The sequence below is a fragment of the Quercus lobata genome, chromosome 7 (assembly GCF_001633185.2).
Source record: "Quercus lobata isolate SW786 chromosome 7, ValleyOak3.0 Primary Assembly, whole genome shotgun sequence".
Taxonomy (NCBI): Eukaryota; Viridiplantae; Streptophyta; class Magnoliopsida; order Fagales; family Fagaceae; genus Quercus; species Quercus lobata.
This window is the reverse complement of record NC_044910.1, coordinates 25,391,798-25,409,993: the sequence shown is the minus strand read 5'-3', so window position 1 is coordinate 25,409,993 and position 18,196 is coordinate 25,391,798. Positions and strand designations below refer to the sequence as shown.

General features: G+C 37.1%; 1 protein-coding gene across 1 annotated transcript; it reads left to right on the top strand.

Annotated features, from left to right (window-relative positions):
* Positions 1 to 8,586: 8,586 nt before the first annotated feature.
* On the top strand, positions 8,587 to 9,456 carry LOC115951794. Its single transcript, XM_031068939.1, has one exon. The coding sequence runs from the start codon at positions 8,587 to 8,589 to the stop codon at positions 9,454 to 9,456; it is 870 nt and encodes a 289-aa protein (XP_030924799.1).
* Positions 9,457 to 18,196: the final 8,740 nt, after the last annotated feature.

Here is an 18,196-nt window from a genome sequence, read left to right as displayed (position 1 = left end):
TTTGTCCACCTGAGAAACCAGTCTTCTCACTTTTAGTAACTCTGGTTGACTTTCACCATCTCTATTAATTCTCTTATCCCCCACTGCCTCTTCCATGATTGTGTCCGACCCCCCTTCAGCTCTAGCAATCCGTTTCCACCTCCCCTCTTGTGGCACATTATAAGTGGACATGTCAGATAGAGGTGATAGAGTTTGTTGATTTGATGATTTGGCCAGAGCAGTAGGTGTGTAGACTTTTGCTTGGTGAGACCTCTCATCACTTGTACCCGATTCTAGGATGCTTTCCTTATTGGTAGTATGATCAGATTGCACTACCGTTTCCCTTATCAACTCAAACTTGCACAAGTCACGGTCTGTCTCCTGGATTTTTGCTTCAAATAACTCGTTTGCCACCTGTTGTTCCTCATATATTGGGTTAGAAAAAATTGAATTTTGAGGAGTTGGCTGGTTCGAAATACCTGAATTGGAATGTCCCGCAATATCCTCCTAGATATCCGGGATTAGGAATGTAGGCTGCCCTGGTTCCTCCCTTTTCGTTTCAGGCCTAATTATCTCTGGTATGGGGCCCTCCGTACGAACCACCACCACCGGCGGGTTCATGGTGGTCTTTGAGTGTGTCTTAGAAGAAGAAGCTCCATTTTTCTTTGAATAGAAACTGGGGACGACCACCATGTTTTTCCTTGCTGTTGTGAACGGAGCTGCCTTCAACCATGGGCCAAATTGTTTTGAATCACTTGTCATTGTTCCTTCACTATCTATCCACAGTTCACAATCCCTGTCTGCATGCGTAAGACATCCACACCAGTAGCACAGATTTGGTAAGCGCTCGTATTTGAAAGAGACCCACTGTTCTTTGCCGGTTGCCATTGATATCACACGTCCCCTACACAAAGGTTGGGAGATATCCACAGTAACGCGAACCCTTATAAAACCATCCCCTTCCACTTCTGTGCCTTCTGGTACTTCACTCACGGTACCAATGGCTGAGCAAATCTTTTCAGCCACCTTGTTGGTTCTGAATCTCCTTGGTATGTCATGGACCTGAACCCAAAAAGTAACCAAGTTAAAATTCATGTCACATAAATCAGCATCCTTATCATAACGTTGTAGAGCCATCATGTATTTATCGAAACTCCACGGTTCCGTAGATAGGATTTTTTCCATCTCTTCTTTGTTATCAAAAGTAAATAGCACAATGTGATCTTCCTCTTTTTTGACTGTAAAGCCGTTTTTCGATCTCCATATCGGATTAAAAGTTTGCGCAATTGCGTCAATGTTGAGTGCACGTTTGGTATAGAATTTTGCAGCAATGGTGAACTGTGGTGCTGCTTCTTCCTCTTCCAAACGAAGGTCAGAACCCTCCCTATCCGATAGAGTTAGACAACTCCAAGCCTTGGTGAGATTGTCCATGTTTGTATCTTCAACAGGGGTCGTAGAGGATTAATAATCTGCTTCCCAAAACCCCAGAAAAAAATAACCCACAAAGCCTATGGTAAACGTTGTTACCAAAGGTACAGAAAACACCTAAAAATAACCCATAATTACTTTCTATAATTTAATCATGTGTATGGACCATTTTATTCACTACTAAACCATATCTCTGCACCCATCTTCTAATATATAAATGTGTATATCATGGTATATACCTGTTCACACACAAACATATATATGATGGGAAATTTTTCTCAAAAAATATATGATGGGAAATAATATGCAAATAAAAATATGTGAGTAATGGCTTCAAGGTTCAGAAACACAAATTAAATGCTTTTGGTGGATGCATTATTTGATTCAATTGAGCTAACAGGAAGTCATACCAATCTATTTATATTAGCAGTTGGACATGAAATCACGCATGACGCAATTCGAATGGTTATTAAAGATTAATTGTATTTGCTACCAACTAGGAACGGAGTCAGGACTGGGAGTTAGGGGGAAAAGTATAAGCAATTTTTTTTTTTTTTTTTTTTTTTTTTTTTTTTTTTTTTTTTTTTTTAAACTTGAAATAAGTATTCATTTAGAAAGTTATTTATTTATTTATTTTTTTTTTTGAGTGTCTTGCGTGTTGTCAAATGTGTGTGGGTGTTCACTTAGACTAGTTAGAATCGGCTTACGAATTTTTATTTTATTTTTTGTTTGTGTCTTGTGTGGGTTTATTTTGGGGTGTTGTTTGGGCTTAAGTTTGTTATTGGTAAATTTTGTTGTTGATATTGTTAAATTTATTTTAGATTTTAGATCAATAAAATTTTTTATAGCCTTTAAAAAGATCAATAATATTGTTGAGGGGGCAAAGTGCAAATTTATTAAAAAAAAATTTTGAAAAATTTGGGGGGTGGGGGCGCCACTGCCCCCCACATCCAAGTATAGTTCCATCACTGCTTTTCTTTATCTTATTCTTATGTATATTTGCTTTCTCGGCGTTAATGTAGCGGAACCCACAACAATGTAAAGGAGTGGACGTAAAACTTTCTTTTGTCCTTTACTTATCGTTTTCTAGCAATTTAATGGAGTATTTAATCAAACTTGCTAGGTTATATTTTTATGTAATTGGTATATCCTATAATAAATCACACTTTACTTGTATTTGGGTAGTTCTAAGTAGATTCAGGAATATCATGAGTATGTTTAAAAGATATTACAAGTGGTACTATTGAAGACATGAAGACTGCAGAAAGAAGCAAATGTGAAAAGTTGAAAACTATTGTCTCGACACTTGGCTCGATACTTGCTTCTATCAAGATTTAATCAGGCTCAATACTTCTTGATCTATTGAGTTTTGCAAATTCTAAAATCTCAAATCTGATTTTCGGGGCTTATGATAAGGTGTCTTTTCTAGGGTTTTGTTCTCTGACCTACTAGATGATATAAAATCATTATTTAACAGCTGTCATCATACACAGAGACTCACAAAGAGAATATACATACTTATTGTGAAGCTATTGTGTTCTTATGCGCTTTAGAGTTTTGTAACCAAGTTGGTTTCTCTTTTGCAAGTGTGTAGTGAAGAACTTTGCATCCAACAACAAGCTTCAAGTGGCTAGATGTTGGCACAAATTGAAGATTTGTATAATTGAAAAAGTCTCTATAAGACCAAGTCTAATTGGAGATTAATGTAAGGATTCTACTATAGGTAGGTACTCTGGGATACACCGGGTAGTGGTAAGATTCCTTATACTTGTAATAACTTGATTATTGATTAGTAGATTCTTAGGAGTGGTGATCTGAAATTCACTTGATAGGGTTTTTTCCTCGTCAAGGTTTTCCCTATTAGTCAACAAATCACTGTGTCAAATTTATTTTTTGTTACACTCTAGATTAAAATTGTGATTTGTTGGTGCCTCCACTATATTGCATGTAATTTGACCTAATTAATTAACTTAAGTTATTGAATTAATTAACTTGGGTCAATTTATAACCCAACAAAACTAACTCCCAAGCATCATGAATAAATTACATACTAATTGAATATCAGCGCAATAATATTTCCATAACTTCAAACATAAGTACTTTCTATAATTTAATAATGTGTATGGACCATTTTATTCACTACTAAACCATATCCCTGCACCCATCTTCTAATATATAAATGTGTATATCATGGTATATACCTTCTCACATACAAACATATATATGATGGGAAATACTACACAAACAAAAATATGTGAGTAATGGCTACAAGGTTCAAAAGCACAAATTAAATGCTTTTGGTGGATACATTATTTGATTCGATTGAGCTAACAGGAAGTCATTCCAATCTATTTATTTTAGCAAGTGGAAATGAATCACACATGACGCAATTTGGATGGTTATTAAATATTAATTGTATTGCTACCAACTAGGGATGGAGCCATGACTTGGAGTTAGGGGGCAAACATACAAACAAATTTTTTTTTTTTAAACTCCAAATAAGTATTCATTTAGAAAGTTAAGTTTGTTTGTTTTTTTTTTTTTTTTTTTTTTTTTTTTTTTTTTTTTTGAGTGTCTTGCTCTTTAGCCGCTTAGACCCTTTCTATTTTTTTTTTAGGTGTCTTGCATGTTGTCAAATGTGTGTGGGTGTTCACTTAGACTAGTTAGAATCGACTTAGGAATTTTTTATTTTATTTTTTGTTTGTGTCTAGCGTGGGTTTGTTTTTTGATGTTGTTTGGGCTTAAGTTTGTTATTGGTAAATTTTGTAGTTGAGCTTGTTAAATTTATTTCAGATTTTAAATCAATAAATTTTTTATAGCCTTTAAAAAGATCAATAATATTGTTGAAGGGGACAAAGTGCAAATTTATTGAAACAAATTTTGAAAAAAATTTGGGGGGCCCATGTCCAAGTATAGTTCTGTCGCTGGTACCAACCTTCTTTATCTTATTCTAATGTATATTTGCTTTCTTGGTGTTCATGTAGCAGAACCCACAACAATGTGAAGGAGTGTACGTAAAAACTTTCTTTTGTCTGTTACTTATTATTTTCTAGCAATTTAATGGACTATTAATCAAACTTGTTAGGTTATATTTTTTTTGTAATTGGTATATCTTATAATAAATCACACTTTACTTGAATTTGGGTAGTTCTAAGTAGATTGAAGAATATCATGAGTACGTTGAAAAGATATAAAAGCATATCTGATTTTCGGCTTATGATAAGGTGTCTTTTCTAGGGTTCTATTCTCTAACCTACTAGATGATGTAAAAGCATTATTTTACAGCTGTCATCATACATAGAGACTCACGCAGAGAATCTACATATTTATTTTGAAGTTACTGTGTTTTTTTCGCCTTAGAGTTTTGTGACCAAGTTGCATTCTCTTTTAGAAGTGTGTAGTGAAGAACTTTGCATCCAATAACAAGCTTAAAGTGGTTAGGGGTTAGGCAAAAATTGGAGATTTGTGTAATTGAAAAAGTCTCTATAAGACTAAATCTAATTTGAGTGGATGCATTATTTGATTCAACTGAGCTAACAGAAAGTCATACCAATCTATTTTTTTTAACAGTTTGACATGAAACCACGCACGACGCAATTCGGATGGTTATTAAAAATTAATTATATTGCTACCAACCTTCTTTATCTTATTCTTATGTATGTTTGCTTTCTCGGTGATGTAGCGGAGCCCACAACAATGTGAAGGAGTGTAAAACTTTCTTTGGTCTTTACTTATTCTTTTCTAGCTATTTAATGGACTATGTGTCCTTCACGCGACTTGGCTGTGTCCTTCATGCAACTACATCTATAAAATATAGCTATGTCTCGTCCGTTGATTAATTTTTTTTTTTCCCTCTTTTTCGTAAAAGTGAGTTTTGATTTTAATGAGATATGGGAAAATTTGAACTAAATAATGACCTTAATATCATGAGATGTGATCCCTGCCGATTCTGCTATTTCTATCCATTGAAGTTGTTTGCATCTTACAATTTTATTTTGCTATTTCAAGAGTCATCACTCATCAGTTAAGACAGCCATTAAAAAAAAAAAAAAAAAAAAAAATTCTCATTCAAGATTTAGTTGAGTTGTAGTGCATTGTCCAAACTCCAAAGGACCAAAGCCACAAATGGCAAAGCTGAAAGTTGAGTCAAACCAAACCAATGAATTACAATTTTAACTTCATTTTTTGTTTTTTAGGAATAAGGATTATCTAATTAGATTAGGGGTATTTTTGACATTTTTTGAAGGCATAGTTAACTTTTTGAATCGTCTTAATATATAGAGATTAAGAATATTCTATGGCATATTCCTAGAATATGCCATAAACGAATATGCCATAAACCCTGGCAATACTTAACACGTGAGTGGTTTTGATTTTGATTTTTTATTTTTTATTAGAGTACATAATATGAACTCAAAGTAAGAGAATTTCTATGCTAGATGCAGTTGTGAAATTTTTGAATAAATGGATTTAAAATCAATTAACCCAGAAATTTCTCAAGTTTCTATGTCTAATAGGGATGGGTAAGATCAAATAAAATTTGAGTGAGAGAGATGTTAGGTTCTAAATATTTAGGATTAAATGTTTAAATTTCTAAATTTATATATGTTGGCAAACCGAAATCAAAACATGTCTAGATTAGGTTTTAGACATTTCTCATGATAGTTTAAGTCAAGATTCAAGAACATGCAAACTGCAGAAAGAAGAATTCAGTTTCTATGAAGCTCGATTGATCGAGAATTAGGTTTGACAAATCGAAAATTGTGTGTATTGTTTCTGATTTGTTGTTCAAATTTTTTGTTCATTCGTGTTTCTTCTGATTTGTTGGTTATTCCTTCGTGTTTCTGTTCTGGTGTTCTTTGTGTTTCTGTTTTGGTGTTCTAATGGAACTCGAGTCTTTAAAACTCGAGTTCCACACAGGAAATCGAGTTTTAAATACTCGATTTCCACGTAGATTTTTTTCCACATCAGTTTCCCATCACATACAAATCAAGTTTTAGAAACTCGAATTCCACCTTTGAACTCGAGTTTTAGAATCTCGAGATGCTAAATTGCTACATAGTTTGTAAACATGACAACTAACAAAAATATTTCAAAAATAATGTTAAATGAAAAAAAAATCGTTGTTTTTGTTTTTGTTTTTTTTGTTTTTCTTAATATCACCCAAAAATTAACCCCAGAAAAAAAATAAAAAAACATATTTCCTATTTTAACCAACCAAATTTCTAATTACATCCTCCCAATTTCATTGAAATGATATATTTTATTTAGAAAAGTACTAAGTTCATAATATTTTCACAAAAAATAATATATGGTAAAATGTTATTGGTTCTAATTTAAACATATCACTGAAATTACTTTTTTATCTACTAATAACAACTAGGAGTGGCAAAATTGGACACGATTTGCTAACCCGACATGACACAATACGAAATTAGCAAGTTATGGGTTGAGGCTTAATGGGTTCGTGTCATATTCGGGTTGACATGATTGACATGTTTAATAAACAGGTTGGGTTAGTGTTCAACCCATGGAACCCATTTGACCTGTTTAATTAAATGACATTTTACCAATATGCCCTTCAAACCTTAGGTATATAAACTTATTAGTTGTTGTGGTTTATTTTCTTTGACATATTGTGATTGATTCTTTGTGATATTGAGATATGTTTTAGTTTTGAATGATTATTTGTGATGCAGTTGCTTGTTGGTTCTGAATTTTATATTAAAAATATTTATTTGTTTGTTTTTTCATAATTTTTTTTTTCATTTTGATAAAATTTGATAAACAGGTTGACAGATTGACATTCCTCCTCAGCCAAACAAAGCAAAGATCAGAAAGTGTGTTCTGTCATCCAGAGTGACATTTCAGGAAGTTCTATGGATAAGGATATGTATTGTGAACGTATAGGACAAATGGGAGCTGTGAAAAATCTAAGAGAAAGCTGCTACCACCGCATTGAATGCTCTGCATCTAATTCTCTGGCTGCATTAATGAGGAAATGATACCTAAATAGTTTTTTTTAGCCTTACAGCTACTCCCCAAAGACTTCAGGAAGGTGCTGATGTGACAATGATCAACACCAACAATCTAATCTACACGTGAAGGGCAGAGATAAAAGGAAAGAGACAGTATAAAATATAAGAGAGGCCCTGAGAGAGAGGGATCATAAATTTGAGAGAAGAATACTGTAGCACTAAGAACTGTACTTGTAATCAAACTCAAGAAATATATACAAGAATTGATCTCCTCGGATTGGGTTGATGATGGTTTTTCTTTAGATAAAACTAGTCTATCTTTGCTTTCTTGCCATCTGGATCCACTATACTCATTACCCAACTCGTTAAAGCTTAGTTTTCCAACCCACTCTCTACAAATTCATTGTATTGGGCTTTTTGGGTCTAGATCCTTTTACCTTTTGGGCTTAGGACTCAAACCGTGTCCTTACATGTATGTTCACTAAAAGTCTAAACCAATGATTTAAATCTTATAATTGAGAATTTATCCTACCATAAAAATATGTAATCAGTAATATTCAATTGTAAAGTCATCTAATTGATGGTTAAAAAAAAAAAGAGCAATTTTTTTGGTGGAACTAGACAGTTTTTGGGAAATAATTTTTAATTTTGGGGATCATGTATGGATTGTTTGAATTTTTTTTAAAAAAAAATATATTTTATATAAACTCTTACTATTTAAAGAAATTTCAACAGACTAGGGGCCATGGCCATCTTATCTATTGATAATAATTATTTTTTTTCACAATTAAGGTGACGAGGATTATCACCGTAGGCGTAGGGGTAAAAGCCCATCTCATAAAGGTCTGGGAAATGACGCTTTGAGTAGGGCGTTGAACCAAATTTCCAGATCACCTTTCACACGCAGGATTGAAGCAGAAAAACTTCCTCGGCACTTCACTCAGCCAACATTTACCATGTATAATGGTCGAACAGACCCTGTGGAGCACGTAAGTCATTTCAACCAGAGAATGGCTATGCATTCCAGGAATGAGTCCTTAATGTGCAAGGTATTCCCATCTAGCTTGGGGCTTGTGGCGATGAGGTGGTTTGATGGTCTGGTACAGGTTTAATTAATTCCTTTAAGGAGCTCACTTGGGTGTTTGGGTCTCGTTTTATTACGTGCAGTAGGGTTCTTCAGCCCTTGGATTCCCTGTTGTCCATGTCCATGCGAGAAGGTGAGACTCTGAAAATGTACTCGAACGAATACTGGGAGATGTTTAATGAGATCGATAGGGATTTTGATGATGTGGCCATCAGGACCTTCAAGGTCGGCCTACCTGCCGAGCATGATTTGAGAAAGTCCTTGACCAAAAAGCCGGTAAGGAGGGTGCATCGACTTATGGATCGTATCGACGAGTACAAATGGGTTGAGGAAAATCAGCAGCAATGGAAAGGAAAGGCTAAAGTTATTCCTCAGGATATGAGGGATTTTAGGTCAGACAGATACAATAATAATAGACCCCGAAGGGATTATGCTGGACAATCTGGGTCTGTGACTCCTCAGGTGGTTAACACGGTGTTCCGAGAGCCAGTACATCAAGTCTTCGAGAAGATCAAGAATGAGTCATACTTTAAATGGCCAAAAAAGATGGGAGGAGACCCTATGAGGCGAAACCAAAGTCTTCATTGCCAATACCACCAAGACCGGGGCCACACCAATAAAGACTGTAGGACTTTGAGGAGTCATCTGGAGCAACTGGTTAGAGAAGGGAGGCTGAAACAATTTCTACATCAGCCCATTGGATCAGGATTTCAGGGGAATGCTTTTTCTAGAGCCCCTTTGGGCATAATTAACGTCATCTTTACTGCTCCGAGGAGAACTGGTTCTCATCCCTCCATGGTGATGTTCGTAGCTCGGCCACTCGTTGAGGACTCTAACTCTGAGCCGAAGAGGGCTAAAGTGGAGATTCAACTGGCGCTTAGTTTTTCGGATGAGGACAAAGTCAGAACCATACAGCCACATGATGACACGTTAGTGGTCATCCTCTGGATAAGAGGGTATGATGAAAAGAGGGTGTTGGTAGACTAGGGTAGCGGTGCAGAGATCATGTATCCTGATCTATATAAGGGGCTGGGATTGAAGCCTAGAGATTTGACAGCCTATGATTCTCCTTTGGTAAGCTTTGATGGGAAAATAGTCATCCCGAGGGGCTAGATCAGGCTATTGGTACAAGCAGGGTTTGAAGTGGTGGAGGTAGACTTCATTATGGTGGATGCTTATTCTCCCTACACGACCATTGTGGCAAGACCCTAGCTTCATGCCCTGGGGGCTGTTTCTTCCACCCTATATTTGAAGGTAAAATATCTGTCTGGGGACCAGATTGGAGAGCTTGTTACGAGTCAATCTGTGGCTAGGCAGTGTCTGGTGGCTGCATTTATGCATCAGCCTGAAGCTGAGTCCTCGACCTTTGCGAGGGGGGCTCATAGTAATCAAGGATTTCGGTCCTATCTACGGATGCAGTTTCGGAAGAGGCAAAGTGTGAGAGGTTGGAGGAAATCATTATAGATGGTGATCCAGAGAAATTTTTTCTGATCAGAATTCAACTGCCTCCTCGAGAGAAGGAAGAACTGCTAGCATTTTTAAGAAGGAATATTGATGTATTTGCATGGAATGCTTATGAGGCCCCTTAGGTGGATCCAGACTTCATTTTTCATCATCTTAATGTCAACCCAACTGTCCTTCCTAGGAAGCAACCACCTCAGCGCTCATCTAAAGAGCATTCTAATGCTGTCAAGGAGGAGGTGAACAAGTTTAAGCAGACTGGGTCTATTAAGGAAGTTTTCTACCCTAAGTGGTTGGCTAATGTAGTGGTAGTGAAGAAGAAGAATGGGAAGTGGTGGGTATGTGTAGACTTCACAGACTTGAACAAGGCCTATCCAAAGGACCCCTTCCCTATGCCTCGGATTGATCAATTAGTTGACACAACGGTAGGCACCCTCGGATGAACTTTTTGGATGCCTTTCAAGGGTACCATCAGATACCTTTAGCTTTGGACGATCAGGAGAAGACTGCTTTTGTCACTCATACTAGGAATTACCACTATAAGGTGATGCCTTTTGGTCTAAAGAATGCATGATTTACTTATCAAAGGATGATGACCAGGATATTCGAGCCACAGTTAGGGAAAAATATTAAGATTTATATAGACGATATGGTGGTCAAGAGTAAGTTAGAATCCGAGAATGTTAATGACCTCGGGAATATATTTGAGATCTTGAGGAGACATAGGCTACGACTTAATACTTCTAAATGCTCTTTTGGTGTTAGATCAGGGAAGTTCTTGGGATACATGGTTACTCATCGTGGAATTGAAGTCAATCCTGACCAAATTAGGGCAATTAACAATTCATAGCCACCTCGGAACCCCAAAGAAGTCCAAAAGTTGACAGGAATGACTGTTGCCTTAAACCGATTCATTTCTCGGTCAGCAGACAGGTGTAGGCCTTTCTTTCAATTGTTAAATAAGTGGAAGGGATTTGAATGGATCGAGGAATGCATCTTGGCCTTCCAGTAGTTGAAGGAATACCTTTCTCGGCCACCTATTATGTCCAGACCCGAGGTGGATGAGGTTTTGTTTGCTTATATTGCAGTGACCTCCCATGCGGTGAGCTCGGTGCTGGTACGGGTTGATAGTGGTGTACGGAGGCCAGTTTACTATGTGAGCAAGTCACTACATGACGTCGAGGTTCGTTACCTACCTTTGGAGAAGGCCATTTTAGCAGTGGTGCATGCTACACGTAAGCTCCCCCACTACTTCCAATCACATACAATTGTTGTCCTAACCCAACTTCTGCTCAGAGTCTGAAATATACCCTGTTAACCGTATGACATACGGTGTTGATTGCTTCTCCCCATAAATTTCTAACCACATCCTTGTTGTGTAACATGGCTCTAGCAATCTCTTGAATGACTCTATTCTTTCTTTCTACTACTCCATTTTGCTGAGGAGTAATATGAGTAAAGAATTCTTGAGATATACCGGATCTAGTGCAAAAGGATTCCGTGTATGAGTTTTTGAATTCTTTACCATGATCACTGCAAATTCGATCAATCTTCAAGTTCTTTTCATTTTGCAATCTTGTACACAAAGCTTTAATGTGCTCCAGAGCATCTGACTTGGATCTTAGAAGAATGACCCAAGTATACCTGGTGAAATCATCTACCACAACCATGATGTATCTCTTTCCTCCAAGAGACTCGATTCTAGTTGGACTCATGAGATCCAAATGTAGTAGCTCCAAAGGCCTAGATGTAGTTAATGTTTGAGTGCCTGGATGTTTTGCATGTTTTCGTCTATTTTCCAAGCTGACATAGTCCACACACAACATTGCTAACTCTGCTGAGGTTTGGTATTCCCAAAACTGATTCATTCTTAGATACAATTGACAGATGTTTATAGCTAGCAGGTCCTATCCTTTGGTGCCATAGGTCTTCATTGGGCAAATGAATGCTATTGCACACAATATCAACATCAGGTACCAATCTATAGCAGTTGTCCAAAGTGCGGACACCACTTATGGGTTTCTTTCCAGACTCATTCAACACAAGGCATTTCCCTTTTGAGAACAGCACCATGAAGTCTTGATCACATATCTGACTTATGTTCAACAAGTTCACTCTCAGACCTTCTACATACAACACATTTGTAATATCTGGCTGTCCAGGTAGAGGGATGGTTCCCTTCCCTTTTATTTGTGATTTGCTCCTATCACCAAAAGTGACATTTCCACCTTTCTTAGACTTGAAAACCTTAAAGAGAGAATGGTCTCCAATCATGTGTCGCGACCATCTATTGTCAAGGTACCACAAACATGTGTCCATTACCTTAAATGCAGACTTCATTATAAAGCACACCTCATGCTTACGTGACAAATTAGTAGGAATGATTTTCTCTCTCATCTGCCATTTATGAATAAAGCCTTTAAGTTTCACCCTTCCTAGACGAACTCCTTTGCACATTTTCATTCTGAGATAGTCTAGTTTCTTCTTTGTCAAACTAAGACCTTTTTCAATAATCATCAAGATAGTTTTCAAATAACTTTTAGACTTGCATTTTCTGAAACATTCAATCAAATAGAGACTAGAAAAGCAAGATGTATTTGAAATAAAAGATCTTTTCGTGTCGTTTGCAGCTATGACAACAGGGGTCAATGGATCACACAGTAAAGATTAAACCTAATCAAAGTGTGCCTGCTCTAATACCAATTGAGAAGGAAAAAATGTATTGAACCCTTTAATAAATTAATCAATTAATTAGCCAAGTGAATTAATTAGATTCAATTACATGCAATAAGTGTGGTAGTACAAACAAATCAAAAACTAAGTTAAATGCAATGGAAAATAAATTTGACACAGGTGATTTGTTTACGAATGGGGAAAACCATTGAGGCAAAACCCCACAGAGTGAATTTAAGGTCATCACTTCCGAGAATCCACTATTATCAAAACAAGTGATTACAAGTAAAGGGAATCCCAGTACCTAATACCAACCTACAGTTGAACCCTTACCCTAATACCTAATTGGACTGTGATGTAGTGGCAATCTCTCTTTTTAATGCACGAATCTCAGTACGTAACTAACCAATGATGCACGGATCCTAATACATGACTAACACACCAACTTGAGGAAGATGTTGGCTGCAAAGTTCTTCAGTTCATCTAACAATGAAGATCAGAAAACTCCTTGGTCACAAAACCCTTGGCACAAAGACACAGCAGCTTCTAGAGAGAATATGATGAACTAGGGCAAATTTTGTCTCCGGTCACAATTTGCATGCACAATGACTTTGCATCAAGTTCCATCACCTGTGATGACCCTTAAAATTATCCTTATATATGTTTAGGGTTGTGAGAAAAGAAACCCTACAAAAATACACATGGATATGCATGAAATCAAAATTGGAAATTCTAATTTCGTAATTCTCGACAGATACAGCTTCTATCGAGCTGTTGTCAAGCTACATTATTAAACCTCGATAGATATGATTTTGTTGAGCTATCTGTCGAGCTTTAATGAACAACACTTTTTCACTTGTTTCTTGGACAAATTTACATGGCTTCAATACTAAACTTGAACTCTTGTTCCTTGAAGTACTAAACCCATCCTAGATCTACTAAATTACAAGTAAAGTACGTTTTGTTTAAGGATTAGCCAATTTACATAACATATATCTCTAACAATCTCACATATGTCCTAACATTTTTTATTGTTTGCAAGATTTGACAATCTACTTTTCATTGTAAATTTTGCTAAAAAGGAAGTTAATAAGCAATTCTTTTGACTATATAATCTTGGTGGGGCTTACAATACTGGATGCTCCAACCTCGCAAAAGTCTTTGAAGTTTGAAGAGATTCTTTTCTTTATAACCAATCTATCTATTGTTTGGGGAGTACCATAAAGTGTATTTTCATTTCATTTAGGCTAAACCCCACATTATAGTATTATACCTTGAGGTTCAGTGGCCCTTGAATTTTACACTTTAAAATTTCAAAAAGTTATATTCTATTTGCACTTACATTCCTTCCATCCATATTCTCTATTAAAGTTATATAAAATTTTCATGCTGGTGTAGTTTGTCCAATAAGTAATGACGTGTCAATTTTGTAGCTTAAAAAAACTTTATATAATTAAAACATATTCCAATTGCTAACGAAGGAAGAGTCAATTGAAGATGCCAAGTTCAATAGCGCCTTATTTTGGATTCAGATACACAACTTACCCTTCAGTCAAATGAACAGAGCCAATGCGGAGGATATTGGGCAATCCCTGGGTAAACTGAAACAGGTTGATGCGTTGCCAATCGGAGAATGTCATGGTTGTTATCTCGGAGTTCGAGTTGACATCGATATTAGCCAACCTATCTCTCACGGCCATTTCATAGACATGGGAGACTCGGACCCACTTTGGATTTCGCTTCAATACGAACGGTTACCTGTGTACTGCTGCTGGCATGGCCTCCTAAACCATGATGAGAAAGAATGCAAAACATGGACTGAAAGTGGCAGCACGCTGAAAAAAGAGGAGCAGTAATTCGGGCCTCCGTTGCACGCAAGCTTACACAATGTCCAACAACCACAAACTGTGTGCACTAAGACAACACAAACCATGCCACCACCCCCACCCCACCACCCAACTCCATACCCGTTCACAAAACCGACCCCACCAATGGCCAACACCTCAAACCCACCACTGCCACCATCATCGTTGGACACCGGCGTGACTTCAGCACCACTTCCCAAACCTACTCCTACAAATAAGGAAATGCTATCAAATCACGATCTTTTCTATGCGCATATCATGGAAATTGACCACGACTTGAATTACTTTCCAAATACAAAGCCCATGCAACTGATAGAATCCCACCCACGTGCCCTTGAAATTACTTCCATATCTGAGTCCTCCAAGTCAACTACTCCACGAAAGGACATCACTACCTTGGTGGGGACACAAAACCTTACCTCCATTACACCAGAACCATATACCTCAAACTCACATCACACTGCCAATACCCACCCAAGTCGCAACACTAAGTCTTTGGTGGGCCCGAAAATTGGTACATGGTGTAGACTTGGGCCACCGGCCCATGCAATAGACACCTTTGAAAAAACCGAATAAGTGCTTGGTGCTTGTTTAAGACCTCCAGATATGAACATGTTGGCGGTGGACCCTGACCCTCCAAATCTAATCTCATCATTTCTTAAAACCCTCACCCTTGAAGATTCATGAGAACCTTTTGTGCTCCCAATAATTGAGGACACGGACCTAGACTTATCTGATCTTGGTCTAGAAGAAGTGTTCATGGTAGATATCGAACCAAAGGTAGAAAAAGATGATGTCTTTCACCCTAAACAACCTCCACCTCCATCGCCAATCGTTCCTCCACCACCCTTTATCCCTGACAATCAAACAAGGTTGACCTATTCATTAACCACAGACTCAAAGCATCTGTTCACCATTGATAATGATCCTCCTTCCAGATGGCATAATGAGATCTTTAACATGTATTCATAGTGCATAGCTAAACTCCAAGCCCCAAATGCTACTGTTGCCCAGATCATTGCCAAATTTGTTGCAAGAGTTACAGGAAGATTAAGAGAATGGTGGATCAATCTAGCAAAATATAGGCAAAGACAGGCATCTCAATGCAACACACTAGAAGACTTTTTCACGATCATCCATAATAAATTTCTTGGCTCGGTGACCCATTATATGGAAGTAGCACGAAAAGAATTCTTATTGATGAAGTGTTGCTCATTTGAAAGAAAAGATTTGGAGAAACATTTTGATAGAATGTCAAGGCGATATTACTCTTTTAATGGTATGGATGATATTAATTCCAAGCATACCTTTCTCAACTCCCTCCCAGAACCATTGGGAGATGAAACTCTTCGCATGATGAATCTCCAAAAAATAACTTTGTAGCAAGCTTCCTTAGGAGAAATTTATCAGCATGTGCTCATCACCCTAGAAAAACTTTACAACCAGAAAAAATTTCTTTCAGAAATTGACAAGGTTCATAGCAAACTCAAAGACAATTGCAAAAGGAAAGATTTGGAGATAAAATGTTATGAGAAAAATTGTGCTTGTCCAACAAAAAGAAGAGATCATTTCAAGAAATATTCTTGGAAGAGACAATACAATGCAGGACAAAAGAAAAAAAATCCTTTAGGAAGAAAAAATGGAAGTTTCTTAGAAGATAGCCGTTTAAAGGAAAAACTTCAAAAGTCTGTTTTGTATGTAGAAGACCAGGTCACTTTGCAAAAAATTTCCCGAAAAAGGAGAAAGCTACAAAACTTCTTGAGCAAGCATGGATCCATGCAGATGATACTCCTTTCTCGGATGTAGAATCACTTTTTTCACTTGATGATGACTACTCTCCTCAAGCTTTGGCAGTTATGGCCTATTCCACTTCAGAAGAAGATTCATATCTAGACAATGATGATGATTCAGACCCAGAAATCCAAATCATCTATACATCCCAACCTATTATAGCCCCTCTATCCAACCCCACTCCCATAGCCCAAGTACATATTCTTCTTGACACTTACTCCGGACCCATCCTAGTAATAGCCTTGTTTGATATAGGAGTAGTAGCAACAATCCTCCATCCTAAAATTTTACCTACAGAATTTTGGTTACCTCATAATCAGATGTTCTAAGCGGCAAATGGAGAAACATTCCTGATCACCCTGAAAAGTAAGCCTATCCTCATCAGAGTCTTTACAACCCTCACCATCAGGTACCAAGTCCTTGGATCCCCTTTTATAGCCAGAGACCTTCTTAAAGGATTTGATCTCCTTCATCAAATACCTAGCCTTAGATGGTCTTCAAAAGAACTTTTGCATAAACAACACCTTCTCACCTGGACACAAGTACCCCATTTATTCACAGTTGACCCTTTTGATTCTCCAAGACTCCAGATTATCAATGACTGTTGTATAAACACCCATTCTAAATTCCTCCTTAAAAATCCAAATCCTTTGTGGAAAAATCCAAACTTTTTCTTACAACTCCCTTTTAAGAAAAATGAAGATGTCAATTCCACAAAAGCCAGTCACAGAGGAATGAATCCAGACCATTTAGCCTTGGCCAAGCAAGAACTATCTACCATCCTTTCGGAAGGTCTCATTGAACCTATAGCCTTTCCATGGGTATGTAAAGTTTTCTATGTCAACAAGCATGTTGAACAAATTCGAGAAAAACTCAGATGGGTAATCAATTACCAGGATCTTAATCATTTTCTTGCAAATGATAAATTCCCTTTGCCAAACAAGGGTGCTCTCTTTCAGCATCTTTCAAATGCAAAAGTATTCTCAAAGTTTGATCTTAAAGCAGGATTTTGGCAATTAGGAATCCATCCGGAAGAGAGATACAAGACAGCATTTTGCATCCCAGACCACCATTATCAATGGACTGTCATGCCTTTTGGTCTCAAAAATGCTCCATCCCAATTTCAAAAAGCAATGGTAACATTGTTCTAGCCACTCTTGACCAATGCATTAATTTATGTAGATGATATCCTCTTGTTCACAAAAGATGAAGAATCCCATGAAAAGTTGCTCACTAAATTTTCTAATTTAGTGAAATCTCAAGGAATAATGCTTTCAGAAAAGAAAATGGTCACCAGACAGTCTTCTCTAGATTTCTTGGGAGTAAATATCTCAGATGGAAAGAATACTTTGTAGCCTCACATAGTTGTCTCTCTTGGTGAATTATCTTCCCATCATGAAAAGATAATTATTTCAAGCCCATCAGAGATCAAACAAGAACCATCAACTTCCATTGATTCAAGTGGGTTTACTGTTGAGGAATTGTTATAGCCTGCTCATATAGCTTCTTGGAAAAATCGCAAAGAAAGATCTATGACAAACAAACGGTGACTTTGAGAGAATCATCAACACTGGTCATGAATGAAAAGCCTGTAAAGATCACTGAGAAGACCCATTGTTTTACAGAAACGTGGTTCAACTTCGTAGTTCTAATGCCAAATGGTGATTCATACCAAACAGCCTTAGCAAAAGGGCATTTAAGAAAGAGGTGAGACTTGTTTCCTCATCTTCTTCACACATTAGGCATTTGTTGGATATTTGAATGCCTCTTATGTTCAGGTTTGTCAACATAGGTGAACTTTCATGCAACAATTTCTAAATAGAAGTAATAATTTTCATAGGTAGCTTCACTTTTCAAATAACTTTCCAGGCAGATTTTGGGACCTCCTCTATGATGTGGGCTGTTCTTGTGGGTGTATTTTGGATTTGTTGAATCAG